The sequence below is a fragment of the Acomys minous genome (genome assembly GCF_964271855.1).
Source record: "Acomys minous genome assembly, chromosome: 15".
Taxonomy (NCBI): domain Eukaryota; kingdom Metazoa; phylum Chordata; class Mammalia; order Rodentia; family Muridae; genus Acomys; species Acomys minous.
Genome location: NC_140497.1, coordinates 28,798,799 through 28,817,044, shown reverse-complemented (window position 1 = coordinate 28,817,044; position 18,246 = coordinate 28,798,799). Strand labels below are relative to the sequence as shown.

The 18,246-nt window shown below is 39.6% G+C and overlaps 1 protein-coding gene across 3 annotated transcripts in view; it reads right to left on the bottom strand.

Moving 5' to 3' along the window:
* The window catches only part of TUSC3 (tumor suppressor candidate 3), a 139,977-nt gene that overhangs the window by 99,488 nt on the left and 22,243 nt on the right, over positions 1 to 18,246 (bottom strand). For all 3 annotated transcript variants that reach the window (XM_084758265.1, XM_084758264.1, XM_084758263.1), the window contains exon 2: positions 1,512 to 1,681. In XM_084758265.1, coding sequence (XP_084614391.1) covers positions 1,512 to 1,681 — 170 coding nt within the window. The remainder of the gene's footprint in view (positions 1 to 1,511; positions 1,682 to 18,246) is intronic.

Here is an 18,246-nt window from a genome sequence, read left to right as displayed (position 1 = left end):
TTGGTTTAGGATTAATTCAGATTTTTAAAATATATATATAGAAGAACTTTGAAAAAGGGATCAAATCCACATATAAAATTCATTTGTCTCATAGTAGTTCACAGGCACCTGGCACAAATAGCCTACAGGTAATTTTGTAAAAGCATGGCTGCCTTTTGATTGTGGCCTAGCACAGACACACTGATAATAAACTGCAGAACATCTGCACTATGAAATTATTACTCAGTAATAAAAAGGCCAAGCTGTTGATAAATGTAACAACTTGGGTGGTATTTGAAGGAATTATGCTAACTAAGAAAGAAAGGCAATTCCAAAAGGTTCTACAATGATTAAATTTACATAACATTCTTGAAATAACAAAATTATACAAATGGGAAATCAATTATCTAACTGCCAAATTCAAAGCACAGAGTAGAATACGGAATAAGTAAGGCTTTAAAAAATTGTGATTTAACCCCCTCCATATCTTGACAGATATCTGGCCGAATATCTGCTCACCATGTGGTATTGTAGCTTTGCCAGGTGGGACTACTAGAAAGTGCTAGAGAAACCATATATGTATATATGTAAGCTACACTTCGACTGTAAGTGTCCCCGACTCCTGTGTTGAAGGCATAAGGTACACAATGGCTATGTATCGGGGAGTTATTGGGTCCTGGGTCATGAAGGCTCATAACTTCATGTGTGTGTACACATATAGAGTGCATATATTATACATACTAGTTACTGGTTTGATCCACTAACAAGTCCAGAGCTGAATGGGCGATTAGGAGGTGGTTTCTTATGTAAAGGAGAAGGTTCCTTGGGTACGCTTGAGAGCTTTACCTCAGCCCTAGATCCTTGATCTACTTTGGCCTGCCCCCCTTTAACCCCAGCAGGCCTCAAAAACACAAAACAAGTGAAAATGAACTACAATCTCTGAAAACTTGAGCCAAAATAACTTCTTTGCCTGATTTATGCTGATTTTTATTAGATATTCTGCCACAGAAATAGAAAGTACCACAGAGACTCTCAGTATTACTTCTAACAATGCCTTACAAGGGACTCTACCGTTACCTCAGTAATGCACTACACATGCATTGTATCTGTTCTTGTCCAAAATTTCTTTCTGACAAAACTTAATTTCTTTCAAATTATTTAACTCTGTCATCTAGGAAGAAGTTTCTAATGATTAGACGTACCCAATAAATAAATAAATAAATAAATGTACCTCCCTAGGAAAATGAAAATCCCCATTTATAAAACTTTTAAAAGCAAGTATGCCAGGAAACTACGTCATAGGCCACAGACATTACTCACTGACCTATAAGACAAAAATCAAGATGTAACAATCAAAAGTCAGGTTTCACAAATACTTGTGACATGAGGAATATCCTGATTTACAGCTTATTTTTCAATTCAGTCATATAATACACTAAAAATTACTTAATTTTCTTATACATGTCTATCTTAACATGAACATATAAAGTAGGACTACAGCTTTTTCCAAATCTTTTAACTATATAAATTACCTGCAAACAGAGCACTGCCGCTGAGGCTGAAGAGCAGTGAACATAACAATCATGGAGTAATTCCGAGGTGGGGCCTTCACAAACTTTCGGAACTTGTCGCCATTCATTCGGAAGATGGAGCGCCTGGAACTCCATTCCATCAGCTGTTCCACTTTTTCAGCCAGAAGATTCTGCAATTAGACAGAAGAATTAAAAGGCATTCCTCGCTTGGAGTCGCTGCCATCCTTGGATGTTCTCCTCACTTTCCCTCAGTAAGTCTGCACTTGTTTTGCTACATAAATAACTCATGAGAAGCTACAACTTCAGAGTAAGTTTCCTATAAACAGAATTATACCAAGGCTATATTCTTAACCTAAATTAATCTTTGTTAATGACCTTTACTTGGGTAAATATACTAATTCCTCATTGACCTGACTTGTACAAAATATTTCATTTTTGCAAATGACATTGACTTCCGTAAAAAGGTTTTAATGGAAATCAAATACCTGCTTTCAGGAGAAAAGTGGGGGAAGATGCAGTTCCTCATCTTTGCTGTAAAAACAATGCTAAAAATTCAACTCATTCTTTAAAATGGCCAGCTGAGCAAAGAAGCCTCTAACAAGTGGAAGCAGAGAGCCTGGCTGGACACTTGACAATCTGAAGAACGGCACAGCAACAAGCTCCCTGCAGGTTTGATGTGGTATCTCCTAGACTGGTTGCTGAAGCCAGCAACACAGAATATGAACGGTTCAGATAGAAAGAGACTTAAGGAAACTTGCTCCACTAATCAAAGGCAGGGAAAGGACAACCCAGTATGATCAAGTTAGCAGCTACACACACACACACACACACACACACACACGAGGGGGGTCAGTTTTCATTTCCATAGTCACTAGCAAAGTGTGGAGTGGACAGCCCTCTGTAAAGTGTACATTTCTCTTTAAGCCTTTAACATGTAATGACAGAGGAATCTTTCAAGAACAAAACTGCATTAAAAGAGTATTGTGTAATTTTATTTATAAAGGTCAAAAACAGGAGAAATGAATCTACGGTGACAGAAGTAAAAAAAAAAAAAAAGGTGATGGATGTGGAGCAGAGGTTGAAAGACAACGCAGAAGAGGCCAGAGTTCCACTGACATTCTGCTCCAGATAGGGCACAGGCAAGAGAGGGCACCAGAGCTCCCAGGCAGAGGACTCACTCTCAGACCACTCCCTGTACCTGAAAAGGCCTGCAAAGAAAAACCTCCATTGGGATGTATTTCTATAAGAAAAGATCGCCCTTGCCCTTGCAAGCCACAGAGCTGCCGCTGGTCAGAGACAGGCCTGAGTTCTTGATCTAAGCCAGCTCTATATACAATTTAGGGAGAAACACCGTCTCTTCCCCTCCCTCTCAAGTAGAACACTCATGGTGGCTCCCTATGAGCTCCCCAGAGGCAGAGCAGTACAGAAGCCGGAAGACAGGCATCTTACCTTGCTTTTAGGAAAAAAGAAGCAAACAAGCAAAAACCTTAGTAAAGTATTCTGTGCCTACAGAGCAAAGGGAAAATATAAATCAAAAGAAAAGGAATGGCTGCAGAGTAGGCAGAGAGCATTCAGGTCAGCAGATAATGGCATGCTAACTGTATGAAAAAGAATTAGGGCTAATTATTGGGTTAACTGTTAGGTTTTTGTTATAACAAAAAGGCAAAAACTGAAATTAATTCTAACTTGAAAACTATCTTACTGAGAGGCAAATAAATTTAACTCCTAATTCAACCTGAAAGCATGAGTACATTTCCATAAGGAGACTAATAATCTTAGTAAATTGAAAAAAAAATAATTGGGAAAAATTGCTGTGCCTCATCAACATGCCCCAAGAGTTAAGAACTACAGAGACAGGGTTAGATCTTAGTCTTCATTCTGAGAAGCAGCATGGGAGTATACTCAGCTAAGTTCACTGCCGTCTGCCTGACAGAAACCTTAGAGAGTCACAGGATTTACAGAGAAGCCTCCAACTCTTCTAAGGTTCAATGAATCAATGTTATCTGAATGTTCTTTTAAGCTTTTGAAATTTAACTAATAGATAACAATATAAATGTAAACTGTCTTAAATATTTAAGAATTTGGATCTCTCAGCAAAAACAGAATCCCCCAAGCAGAAATGAGGTGAAGTCATGTGTCACTGCGGAGGGCAGAAGAAACTGGCCTCAGAAACCGTTACTTTTCTGAGTTCCACTTATACTTTTCTCAATCAACACAACTATTCACAATACACTTTAAATTTCTTCAAATTACAGTGGTGGAGGGTTCAACCACATAATTATACCAGTATCAACCAGTTAAAACAACTGTTAATATACAAGTTAAGTATTTAAATCTACTTTAAAACTATAATAATCATAACTTCTTAGACTAGAGGAATTGTCCAGAGTATTTCTCAGGGTGAGAACTTCACACTGCCATTAGCATCCCAGGAGGAACCAAGTGACCGAAGTGGATGACGACCAAGCAGTGGGCTCCTGTGACAGTGGGTGACGAACAATCAATGGGTTCCTGTGACAGCTCAGGAATCTAATGCTTAGGAATCTGCAGTCTTTTGGTTTGGGTGTATGTAGAGGCTGGAGTGGTTGGTGGACTCTATTTTTTGAGACAGAGTCTCTCACTGAATCTGGAGCTTATAATTCAGCTGGGCTGGCTGGAACTCTAGAGACTGTCCCATTTCCCAGCCACCAATACTGGGACACGGTTGTGCTGGGCCACACCAGATTCTACTAAGTGCTGGAGAGTGGAACTCAAATTCTTATGCTCCTTCACCAGCCTTACGAACTGAACCAGCTTTCCTCCCTGCTGTGGAAACACCAATCTCCTAAAGGAACTGCTAGGAAATCTTCCCAACTTGTACCCTCGAGAGCAAAAAATGTTTCTATTTTTATGAACAAGAAGTAAATCTGCCCTCTAGCCAGGAGGGAGATGCTATCCCAGTCTTCAAAGAACTATATAACAATGTCCTTGAAAAAAGTGCACAACACCAAACTTGTTCACGCTTGTGCTCAGATATGTAGAAACGTGAAATATGAGTAGTCTATGGAGAAGTGGCTACTAATAATACTGAGAAGCTTATTCTTTAAAACAGGCAATTTACAGACGTAATCTAAAAATGCAAAACCCAAACATGACACACATGTTGTTTACTTACCATTTAGAAATTAAAGTTCGAGCTCTGCTACGTATGTTTAAAGGGGAATGTGGAGCTATGACTACGTTCTAGGAAACTGGCTTCTAAGACAGCAGTGAATTTGGCTTCTCTATATATCCTAAAATATCCCTGGCATCACTAGCTAGTTTTTAGATTGTTTTAAGATTTCAGGACTTCAAGATTTCAAGACTTCAAAGGAAAGATCCATCGACTATTTACCACAAAAAAATATTCACCTATCTTAACAAATATTCCACTGTAACCTATGCTGAAGGAAACAAGAACGGAACGTAGCTTTCCCCAGTGCAATCCACCTTATGGAACAGTACCCTCATTACATGACCTAATTAACAATGCAAGGTCCTCAGCGAGGGGCTAATTTCTATGAAGAATAAAAAGGACTGAGTAAGTTGTATTTACTTAAAAAACAAACAAACAAACAAACAAGACAAGCAATAGCACTTGCCTGGGACAGTCAAAGTTTATGACTTAACTAAGTCCTTTTCAACAGCACAGTTTCACATACTTCCTTGCTATGAAATAGTAACAAGCCTTCAAAATTCTAGAAATAAAATGCCTTTTTCTTACTATTGATATTCTACAAGTTGACAAACACTGTAATGAAAATGGTAGAGTGAAAGTTGTGTCAACAGCCGAGAGACAGAGAGCGAGAGAGCGAGAGAGAGCGAGAGAGAGAGAGAGAGAGAGAGAGAGAGAGAGAGAGAGAGGAAAGATAAAACTTTTAGGTATTTATGCCTTGGAAAAAAAGTAGAACTGCAATCATATATAGTTTTCTCATTACAAAATCTGGCAATTTAAAAAAAACTCATCAATCTGTATCATCTAACAATTGAATTGCTGATGTTTCTGGTTCCAATGACAATACTGTCTCAAAGCTATCTACGACGCACTGGCATGTTAACATGTGAGATTCACTACTCTCTGGCCAGATTCTGATATTATTTCCCAGATTCTCTTATACATGTGCATGTGTGTATACCTCAGAAATAATGAAAAAGCATCTCATCATTTTAACTTGCATTGTACTTTATGGTAAAGTATTTCACATAATTATGTTCTCTCACTTACTAATTACATCATGTCCTTAATTCTTTGATGTAATCACAAAAGCAACTTAAAAATTTGCATAGTATACTTTCATTATACAAAGTGATGGCTTTCAAGTGAAATTTTCAGTCAAATATATCGTGTACTTTGATTACAGCCACCCCACTATGTAGCAGCCCTAACTCTGATAGTTTCCTTCCTATCCCAAGTAGTCCCCTCATCTATGTTTATGTTTTATAAAAAATAATAAATAAGACAGGAGAGAGTAAGAAGAGTGGATTTGTTTATTTTAGGAGTCTGGATTATTTTGACTAATAGAATAATTCCGAGTTCCATTCTACTAAAAATGATGTAATTTTATTGCCAGTATCAGAATAAAACCCATTGTGTGTGTGTGTCTCTCTCTCTGTGTGTGTGTGTGTGTGTGTGTGTGTGTGTGTGTGTTATTCATCTATCCATTTGTTGATGGAAACCTAGGCTGAATCCACTACTTTCAGTGCTGCCACAAATATGGAGAACTGCAAATTTAAGTAGGGGCTGGAGACAGCCCGGCTAATATAGTGCCAGCTATGCAAACATGAGGGTCAGGGTTCAGAATCCAAGCACACACATAAAGTGTAAGGCATGATGTACTGCACATCTTGACTGCAGTATTGGAAGGCAGAGATTGGCAGACTCCTAGAGATCACTGAACAACCTGATCAGACAATCAGTGTGGTCCAGGTTGACAAGTAACACACGCTGTGGCATATGGCTCTTACACAGAACTGAAGTCTCTCCTCCTGCCTGGAACTGCTGGCAAGGTCACCTCCCGCTAACACGCATGCCATAGACAACCTTGGCATTTTTCTGATGCCTTCATGCCCTATGACTCCTAACACAAAGCTTAGATCAAATGGCAATGAACTTTAGCCTGACTCCCTGAAAGAGTTAGAAGTTCCCTTTATGCTATATGCAACTTAGGGTCCCCGACACGTTGACACGCCATGATGCTGCCTATGATATACTGAAACTCTAACTTGGAAACCGAGTCTCTCATTTCAGTTCCCTAATACACTGTGAGCCAGTGCTACAACTCACCTACCCTTGGAAGGAAAGGGGAGTGAGCGCTCCTCTCCTCCCAGCTCAGGCTGTAATGCTGTAACTCTACTAATGAAGCATCTCTGAGGCATAGCTCATGTCAGCCTCTTTTCTACATGTCTATACTCAGCTTACAACAAGATGTCATAAACAAAGTTCTAGGAGTAAGAGAGAGAGACAGAGAGACAGAGAGATGGGGGGGAGGGGGAGAGAGAGAGTGTGTGTGTGTACATGCACATCACTAATTATAAACTTCCAAAGCGAAAAAATTAGCCACCAAAAAAAGACAAAACGACCTCCACTGTGTTTCCAGTATTCATCTCTGAATCTACTATTATACTTCAGTCATTCCCACTCAGAATGAACTGAGCAGTCACTTGCTAAGGTCTTGTCTCAAGCATCATCTCCCTCTCCTAAAGCCAGGGCACGGTAACTCATCTCTTTGATGCCTACTATAAAAACCCAAGCAAACAATACAAAGTATGCAAATGTTGCTTGCTACTACCTAGGCCAAACTAAAATGTCTCTTACCTGACTAACACAGGAAGTGTTACATTGTTATTACTGGGTGTCAATGACAACTTACTACAAGGAAATGGAAATTGTAACTTTTTAAAATGTGGCACCATAATCTGCTCCATAATAAAAAGCCCAAAGCCAAGAGAAATTAGGTAAAAATTAGGTAAAATTAACTCCAATACCCAAGACAGGAGAAGAGACAAGACCATTTTCCAATATGTTGGGTACTACCTCAAATGCTTACTCTACAGAGACAGATACTTCGTTGCTTATTGCTTTTTTGCACTATGTAAAGACTATCCTTGTATATTCAAATGCTGATTTCTGTCCCCAGAGAGTTAAGTACAGGCCAGACTTTGGCACTGTCCTTGATATGAACCATCGTCCTTCTACCTCAATGCTTTTTAAGGGTTGTTCTCTATCACCTCTCATTGGTTTTAATAAAAAGCTGAGGTAGGATTAGGAGGTGGGACCTCAAGTGAGAACCAGAGAAAGAGGCAGAGGCTGCCTGACAGACACAGATAAAAAAAAGCAGGCACCAGGCTGAGACTAGGAAGGACAAGTAGGCCAGACCAGTGTTGCCAGGTTAGAATATCTGTGCGGCATACAGCACACACAGAAGCAGCAAGCAAAATTCTCATAATGTTGGTATGTGGATAATCCTCAAAACTCCTCACTAAAAGCAGGTATCAGAGAACACATGCTGTATGATTCCACTCAAGAAGCGTGTCCAGAAACCCATCTACAGAGACAATTCCCTAGAAGCCATTGGCAGTGCCGTGACTTGATCACTGCCACTTGGTGGAGAGGCCCTGTGGGAACACAGAGGAAGGGGATGCAGGCTATCCAGATGAGACCAGATAGGCTATGGTCAGAAGGTAAGAGGGGAGGACCCTACTGGTCAGAGGACTAAGGGAGGGGAATTGGGCGGAAGAGGGAGGGTGGGAACAGGAAAATAAGATGTAATATAAACCAATTATAACAAAAATCTGTATTTAAAAAAAAGATACCATTGGCTCGGGCTGAACAGCAATCAGAGTGACACTGAACAATAAATGCATGTGGGTCTCTTACTGGAAATATATAAATGCTGTAAAATTTATTCTGGGATCAGAGTTTCACTCCTGAAAGTTACTAAATCACCAAATTACACACCTGAATGAGTAAGTTTATGAAATGTAAAACATATCTAAAAAATTTAAAAAAAAAAAGCATGCTGTCATGGAGCAGGAGGCTCCCAAGGGTGAGCGGGCTGGGTGCAAGGCTGAATCCTCAGATGACAATCCACATTACTTGTTCTGTACTTGTCCTTACATAGCGCTTCCATGAGGTGATAAAAATGACAAATCGTAATGAAAATGTGTTAGGAGGTAATACACGGAAAATGCTAGCTCCCCTAAGAACAATTACTCTGATGTTATGTAATCTGAGGATCTCAGTCTTGCAGAGGAGAAAACATTATTTTTCTCCTTTATTCAGAGTTTTTTCTTGGCCCTGCCTGTAAAATACAGCTAGACAAGCAACAGAAATACAAACAGAAATCTAATAACATGCATACATGTTAGGTACCTACGAGACAACAGAGAAATGGTCAATGTCTAAAGCATATTGCATAGACTTAAAATTCTCCTGAGTCCCTCATGGTCTCTTAAAAGAGAATCACGATCATAAATTTCCACCCTCATTCAATGGAGGAATCCAACAGGTAAAAACAATTATGGCTACGGAATTTGCTGTAGTTAAGGAAGCAAAGAAACATCTGTGAGACAGAACAATGCAACCTGTGACAAATGGGAGGAAGGAGCGGCAGTGGTACTCAGGAAGGAGCACCTGCTCTGCAGAGAATGGAGGCTGGGTTCCCAGCATGCACATGGTGGCACACCATCACCAGTAACTCCAGTTCCAGCTGATCCAATGTCCTCTCTAACGTCTAGGCACCAAACTTGTGCGCACGCGCGCGCACACACACACACACACACACACACTCATACACATAAAATAAATCTTTAAAATGTCCATATTATTTTTACAAATGGACAAAGCATCCGATGACAAGTTTAAAATATGACTGAACTTATATGCACTGTGGTTTATCCAAATTATTTCTATCTTTCTTCATGTATAAAATTCAAACAAAATCTTATGAAGATGTTGGCAAGTCTAAATTACTGCATGAAAAACATTTATAGTACAAATGATAAGAAAGTAAAATTTTGTTCCCATCTCTTCAGGTAAAACTCTTATAACAATATTGATAGGAATCATATGAGAGAATATTTATACTGAGAACTTAAAAAAAAACTTAATTTCTTTAAATCTCAGATTTTTCCAATGTTTTGAGTGCTTATACTACATGAAAAACATTATGATAAATTCACAGACAACGTGTGAAATTGTTACATAATTAGTGTTTTGTTTGGAAACTGGTACATAATCACTTTGATGTTTTTAAATTAATTCCTAGAAATAGTAAGACAGTAAAATTATATACAGTGATGTGTGGGGTTAGGGATTTGGGTCTTACGAAAATGGCTGTGTATGTCAAGAACTAGAAAAAGATAGTAAAGATGACTTTATTTCTGTGAATGCTAATTCATAGTGGCTATTTTCAATTCACAACAATTTCTCTACACCCAAATTAGTTCCATCCATAACAATGCAGGTACCATATGTTTATCATAAGAATTAAGAAGTCCTTAACTTTGAAGCTTCAAATAGGAAAGCCTACAGGAGGCTACTACACTCTCTGGTCCATGCCATAAAAGCAAGTTGTCCCCAGGCTGTGAATGGAGCCAGTCACCAAGGCTTCTCAGACACAAACAATGGCCATTAAACTATGAACCAAAATAAATGCCCCGCCCCGCTTAGGTTCACTCTGTCAATTATTTTTCACACCAAAAAGAACACTGATATAGAGATGTGTATGTATTTCTATGTTATAAAGGTCAGTGCTATTGAAATTTTTACTTTTATCATTTTACAAATAACAGAATGGGGTAGGTGAGGGTTTCTTTGTTTTCTACTGCTGTGAAGAGACACCATGAACAAGACAACTCTTATCATGGACAGTATTTAACTGGGGGCTTGCTTACAGGCTTCAGGGGGATAGTCCATCATCATCACGGCAGGAAGCTTGGCTGCAGGCATGAAGACATGCTGCTGGAGCAGTAGCTGAGATGTTTCCTTCCCAAGCCACTGACAGAGACAGACACTGGGCCTGAAACGTAAAAGCCCACCTAAAGGTACATATGGTCTAACAAGGACACACCTCCTAATCCTTCCACACAGTCCATCAACAGCTTACCGGCCATCCAGTCTAGCCAAATTTGAAAGTTCCAAGCTTAGTCACAGAGATCCTGTCTCAATAACGAAGTGGAATAATGACTGAGGACAACTAGCACCTAACGCTGATCTCTAAACACATACCTACACAAGCATATATGCATTAACAGACCAAAAATAAATAAATATAAAAAATAAAATAAAATAAAATAAAACACACACGGAGCAAAACAGCAACTGTCAAACTAAAAGGGACAGTAAACGATATCTAACTAAAAATAGATGGCAGCCAATACTGATTTCCTCTAGTAAAGAACACGGGCATCAGTTCCTAGCATCCTGATGTCACTCCTATGCTCTTTTGTACATCACAGCCTGACTCCACTCTTGGAAGCTGTTCATGTCACCACAATCAAATTCTTGTTATAATACTGCAACCATTAGTGCTTGTCATAAGTGAGACGTCATAGGAAGGCCCTTACACTTGCCCTACTGTTACTGTGGATGTAACTCAGGAGTAGTGTCTGCCTAGACATTTCACACTCCTTATCTAAGGCCCTCGGCCTCCTCCTACTCCTGGGAAAACCCTCCCCTAAATAAGCTCAAAATTACTTTTCACAAGTTGATGTAAAATGTTAAGATGTGAAAGGCACAGCTGACTTGGGTCAGGCAAAATCAAAACCTAGGAAGTTTTTCACTATGTGTGGGCTAAAATTCATTTAATGTAGGTTGTATCAAAAAAAAAGTATATTGTAGTAGATTCTGTTAAGATATAAGCAGCTCCAAGTGAACAGCAGGGAAGAAAACACAGTAATTCATAGTGAATTAAGTACCACATAATATAAAGTATAACATAAAATTAAATGCTGCTTCTGCACTGCAGTTAATTCTAAAAACAGAGAAAGGCAGAACACAATAGAAAACAAAACATAAGGCACGTGAATGAATCTTTCCGTGGTTTATGTAGACAAAGTAGCTGTAAAAACTGACACACACAAAGCAAGCCTATACATTCAATAATATAAATTCAAATTATTTTATTCCTAAGACTCTATGTCTTCCTGGTGCATGAGGGAAAGCATGTGGTGTGTTTGGAAGGGAAACACAATGCTCAAAGCATGAAACAAGGCCATACCCTGGAGAAAGTCAAGCCCAATCACACATGTAGCGAGAACAAATGTTTCACTGAGCATTTGATGCAGCAGATGAAGAGAAACTAATTCTCCTTAAAATTCCCTCTAGTGACTAGCATTGCTACAGACTAGCAACAGAAACATAAAACCTTTTAAGTACCCCAAAACCATACCATTCTCAAGATCTCAAACCCATCAGTCCGTAGACACTCCAGCAGTCTCTTATTAAGCAGTGACATTCTACATTAAAACAATCATCACCATCTTCAAGATGCCACAGTACATACTCTACTCCCCTTCTTAGATACCTAGGATTTAGCTTGAATCTCATATGGAGCTGTTGTCCTTTCTGCTACAGAACCACTGATTCTATAAATGGTAATTAAAATTCAGATACAGGTTGGGCATGGGGCACATGCCTTTAATCCAGCACTCTGGAAGCCAGAAGCAGGCGTTATTTATTTGAGTTCAAGGCCAGGCTGGTCTACAAAGCAAGTCCAGGACAGCCAAGACTATACAGAGAAACCTTGTCTTGAAAAAAAAATCAGTCCAGGTTGTATTGTGATCAGCACTAATCTATGAATTTGTATATTTAAACAGCACACAAACCAAGTGAGGACCTGTTTTGCTATAATATGCTGCACTTCCAGACTCTGCCACTAGGTGGAAGTGCCGCCATGAAGGTAGTGTTCAGGGGGCTAGGATGTCAGTTTCTCAGTCATCACAGCTGATTCTTAAGCCCCAGGTAACCAGCATCTACTCTCCCAGTAAAGCAAAGGATTTACTTGCACAGCTCTTGATTCAAAATGTCACATGAACAGCTGTCACAGACTCTGCTTCCCTCTGAAACGCCACAAGACAGGCATTCACCCTCTGCTCCTCTCTCAACACTTATCTTCCAAGCTCCCGTAACAGCTCATTAAGCTCAGAGAGCACATTCTAGCTAAAACTTCAAAATCCTTCCACAATACTCCCCAAAAAGAAATATGGCCGGGTTCATCACAGATATACCCCACATTCCTGATATAAGTTTCTATTTATTTGCTTCTCTGTTTACTGTGAAAAACACTGACCGAAAGCAACTTGGGGAGAAAAGGGTCTACTCTACTACATCTTGCAAGTTACAGTCCCTTGAGGACTCGAGGCAGGAACTCAAGGCAGGAGCCTGGAGGCAGATGCTGAAGCAGAGGCCACAGAGCGAGGCTGAGCTTGCTTTCCTACACAACCCAGGCCACATACCCAAGGGTGTGACACAGCATGTGCTGGGCCCTCCAACATCAATCACCAATCAACAACCTGCCCCATGGCAATGCCTACAGACCAGTGTGATGGTGGCAACTCCACCATCCACCCAGTCTACTCAGGTGACTCTACAGTTTGCCAAGTTGACAAAAACTGACCAGTACAACAAAAACATAGATCTATCTTCCCAACAGAAGCAAACAAATAAAAAGCACAACAAGACATAAGAAACTACAGGACCGCACATATCAGGAAATAAAGGACATTAATGCTGAAGAGATAGTAAACAGGGTGAGCCTTACTTCTTCAGAGACTGATTCAGGCTGAGGCACTGAGGCTTACTAACTACCATGATCCAGGTACCCAAGGGAACTACATCAAGATGAAGAACTAGTGGGTTACAGAGAAATCTACATCCCGAATTCTCAGCTAAATGGTGATCACATCCTGTATCTGAAGATTTAACTAAGGCCAGAAAAACATTTAACCCAAAGTACAGTGATGGGTAATTTCTACCCCAGAAACGGAAGCCTATTAGTGTAAATAACCCAGGACAGACTGCTCCCTAGGGTTTGCTCTAGTGGTTCAAGTGGGGCACATATAATCGAGACTGAATCCGCATTGTTGTTACCGTTCCTAAGCCCTGAGAAGGACAAACTAGGTGTCTATTATTCTTCCCGCCTTTCTGTAACAATCTGCTGTATAGAATGTGCCATGTGCGTATATTCTAACTCACCAGACTCTGACAGTGGATACTTGGTGCACAACACACGGGTTTAAAAAGAGCAGTTACCTGACACAATCAAGAATAGCATCCACGCCCACCAGCCATGTGGGAAAATCTCAGACTTTAGAATACATTACTAAGTACTCAGAAGACCTTGACTCAGTAGAAAGGAATAATTATCTCTCATATGGAATGCTGTTCTAGTCCTGCTTAGCAAATCTTATACAAGACTTAAAAGCATCAAAATATTTAAATCACAAGACTAAAACTCAGTGATACTTCTAAGAATACAAAAATATCCAGCAGCCACCAAAGTAAAACCCACAATGTCCAACACCTAATAAAGCAAAACAGGAGGATACATTCCAACATAAAAAGAAAAAGATAATAAAATTTACAACATGGGTGTGAAATTTAGCAGGGAATAACAATAAACTGCACTCCACATGCTCAAGATATCAGACAAAAAATAATTAAAATATACAATTTAACTTCTAGGGACATAAACTATATTATCTAAGATGAAAATATAACTGGTAAAATAGTAAAATACACAACCCATTGTAATAAAAGTAAGCTGTAAAAATAGGATAAAACTGTAGAGAATTAATGCCGAATAAGCCAACTTTGACATAATAGATGTGCACTTACAGTTATAAGTAACTGTAACATACCAGATGGTATGGCTTGCTCTCAAAGCTTGCTCAGCCTGATTTCTTATAGGACCCAAGATCACCAGACCAGGGATAGTCCCACCCAGTGAGCTGGGTCCTCCTCCAACAATCACCAGTCAAGAAAATGTCCTACAGATTTGCCATCAGGCAAATTCTTTAGAGGCATTCTCTTGATTAAGATGCCTTAAAAAAACAGAGATTCCTCCTTTCGAGATGACCCTAGCTTGCGTCATGATGACATAAAAACAGCATAAAAGGCTATCTTAAACGCATCATACCATACTATCAACGGCAAACACCAAAATTGGGGACAGAAATAATCATCGCATCAATATTAGAAACGATAAACATGTCAAGTATTAATTAGGTCTCCATTTGTCTGATGGCACATGGAACAGTTTTTAACCAGTATGGTAACAAATGCATGAATAACGTGTTATGTTACTGCATTATGATGGCTAAAACCCACTGTCAGTAGACGATGAGAGTTTACAGTTATGATTCAATGCCCACATTTTCCCTGTACCTGTCACCCACACCACCTTGCCATCCATCTTTCCTCACTTTCCACCTGTATAGTAAAAAATTTTCCCATTAATTTTTGCTGTCTTTTCCTTTTCATATCCAACATCCTTTTTAAGTTTTTTTATTCCTTATGCCTTGTGTGTTACTGCTTACTACTGTCCATCTCCTCTTTCCCTCTAGTGACTTTTAATTACTGCTTCCTATTCCTTTACATCTTCACCAAATCTGAAAACAATGCTCAAACCCAGGGAGGTCTCTTATCCTTAGATGGAGTTAGCTTTCCCTTCCAACTTTTCTGAAAGAGGTTCTAGAAACAGGATTTGGATACTGTGTTGGCTCAATTATTAAGTCACTTTCTGTATCGGTGACTGTATTAAATTCTCCAAGTTCCTTTACTCATTTTTAAGATAATAATAAAGATAAGTGTCCTGCCAAGCAGCCCAAAGAGAAAAATATTGAAATATATTTTGTTCCTATTTTAAGGTATAGATGTTGTTTTAAACATTTTAAATGTGTTGTAATTTATTAAATTGTTTATTACTATTCCTCTTGAATACCATCTTCAGTTTTGAAACACTCAATCTAAGTTTACACATATTCCCCCAATCTAAGGTCAAAGCCTATTGAGCTTGGAATTCTACGTGGAATTTTAATAAGAGTTAATTAGCATGGGCTACAGCAACACTAGCTTACACAGCTGCCACACTAGTTATGAATATCAATGTAAAGAAGCAGGCTAATTTTCCATCTCAGGGTAAGTTTAATTAGTTTTCATTTTAATTTTTTTAATTACCCATTATTAATCTAACATTAAGGTTTTCTTTGGATTATATACTTCCTTCCTAAACTTCATGCTTGTTTTTTCTAATTGATCAATTACCAAAATCAATGTGCAGCCTACTCCTATTCATCTGAGAAGGCTGTCATATGCACATGGACATCTAGGTATCTTGATCTTGATAAGTACAGGCTAAAGCAAAGCTCCTGGAGGAAGTCTGAGATCCTGCAGCCCTGCACTCCTAAGGGGAGGCTGCTGATGCTAATAATGAGCCACACTGAAGAAGTAACAACCTCCCAACAGTGACCTGGCAAAGAAAAAGGGCTGACTTTGAGATAAAATATTACAAGAGGTCTTAATTTGTAAATAACGATGTAAAGAGGTCATATCTTTGAAAAATTCAAATATTTAATGAATGGAAAACATGTTAAAATAATGATGAGAAGACATTAGTATGTAACTATGCCACATCATCATTAGCTTACTCCATGTTTACTGATGCAGTTCAGATTGAAAACATCTGAGTATCAGCTCTCTCTTGAAGGACTGAGCAAAGCAGTCCCCAAAACTTCATTGTCACTGCACTCAAATACGTCAAACAGTACAGAAAGAAGAGTTCCTCTCAGTACGTTTATATGGCCCACAAGCAAAGGAGAGATGCCATAACAAAAGCTAGTCCAAAACTATTTAAGCATAACTCACGTAAGAAGAGAGTGAAAAGATTATGGATCGTCTTCTTCAACATTTACCAGACAAAAAGAGGAACAAAACTCAAAGTCACAATGACACATTAAATAGATAAGCTGCATTTCTGGAATGCTAATGTATCCATAAAGATGGGTCAGAGGCAAAGGTACAGAAGAGGCAGACAGATGCACAAACAGCAGCCTCATCAGCTTCAGTTCTGCATGACTAGAACTAAACCATATGTCGTAAGTCGAGCATCTCCAATCCCAACACCTGAAATCCAAAATGCTCCAAAATCTAAAATCATTTGCATTTTAACAGGATCTTACAGATGAAAAACTCCATACTTATTTACATGTGACAGATGGTGTGTGACTTTTCCTGGAGAAATATACAGAAATTCCTACTGGCACCAGACAGGATACTGACAAACCAAAGAAACAATGCCATGCAAGTCCATTTCAGCCAACTGATCAATATCCTGGGGCTACTTTCAGGAACATGGATGATAGGCAGCTGCCTCACCCAGCACAGGTTTATGACCCACAACAGAACCATACTTGGATCCCCTTCGTAGTCCAGCTCCAGCTCCTGTGTACCCTATTCAGCACATGCCAAACCCATGCAGCTGTGGTGGGATCACATGCTGCTGGCCTGGACAGTGAGGGATCTGATGCCCCTTCAGACCCCCTCTCCTAGCAATGAATGTTAATGGGCCCAATACTGGGAAGATCTCCTACAGATCATCATAATCACAGCAACTGAGGTTTCAGAACAGCAATGGTCAGGTCACACTCAAAGGGCAGCATTCCACAACAGTACACACAATTAAAACACAAACAAAAAGCTCAAATTAAAAACGTAGAACGGTATTTAGATTCTGTATGTAAAAGCACATAAAAACATGAACGGCATCCAGGTAGGCCTAAGGAAGTGAAGGAAACTGGCTATTAATACATAAAGAGCAGGAGAGTTTTTAAACGCAATTCCCCAGCCAGCAGTTCCCAAATGTTAGCGTGGACCAGAGTGAGTCAAGGAGCTTGTTCTTTATTTAACTGAAAATTTCATAACCCGGTCAGTAGGTCCTAAACTTTTTCATTCTTAACAAGCTCCAATAACGCTGTCTAACTAAGAACAGTCAGAGAGACCTACTTCTCCCTGCTGAAATGGAAGTGTTACGCATTGTTAAACTAAACCACAATGGACCCTAAGTACACTCTGTCTCCCCTTATGTGCACACAGTTGTTGTCCTCACCTGTCATCAAGAAAACACAGGATTTCACTCAAAATGCTGTGTGCCATAGAACTCACATCCTAATCTAGAAATATGTGTCCTGGGTGCATCTGAGAAACAACCCACATAACTAGTAATCCCATCAGTCTGAGCTTTGGTCTATTTGCACTCTCCTACCCTGTTAATGTTTGACCGGTAACGTGCCTCAATAAGGTCGTGTGTTTGAACACTGGCCCCCAGTCCCGCAATGGAAGAACTACTTACAGGATGCTACGCAACCAACGGAACATGGGGTGAGAGTGGAAGAGGTAAGAAGCGAAGGGCAGGCACTTGTGGATTTTAAGTGTCTCTGCTTCCTGGTCTGGGCACAGTGGGAGGAGCCCCACTTCACACTCTCACTGCCAGAAGTCACTGCAGGGCAGCTGCATCATACTTTTCCCATCACAGTGGACACAAATCCCCCAAACCATGAGCTGAAATGAAATTTTTCTGTTTCTGTCATACATTTTGTCAGAGCAACAAGTCACTGACACGGCCACTCTCATGTTTCTTACCTTATTACTAACTCTTGCTGATGTTTTTCTGTAGCCATCTCTAGTCCACCCACTCAACCACACCCCAGAAGCTCCTCA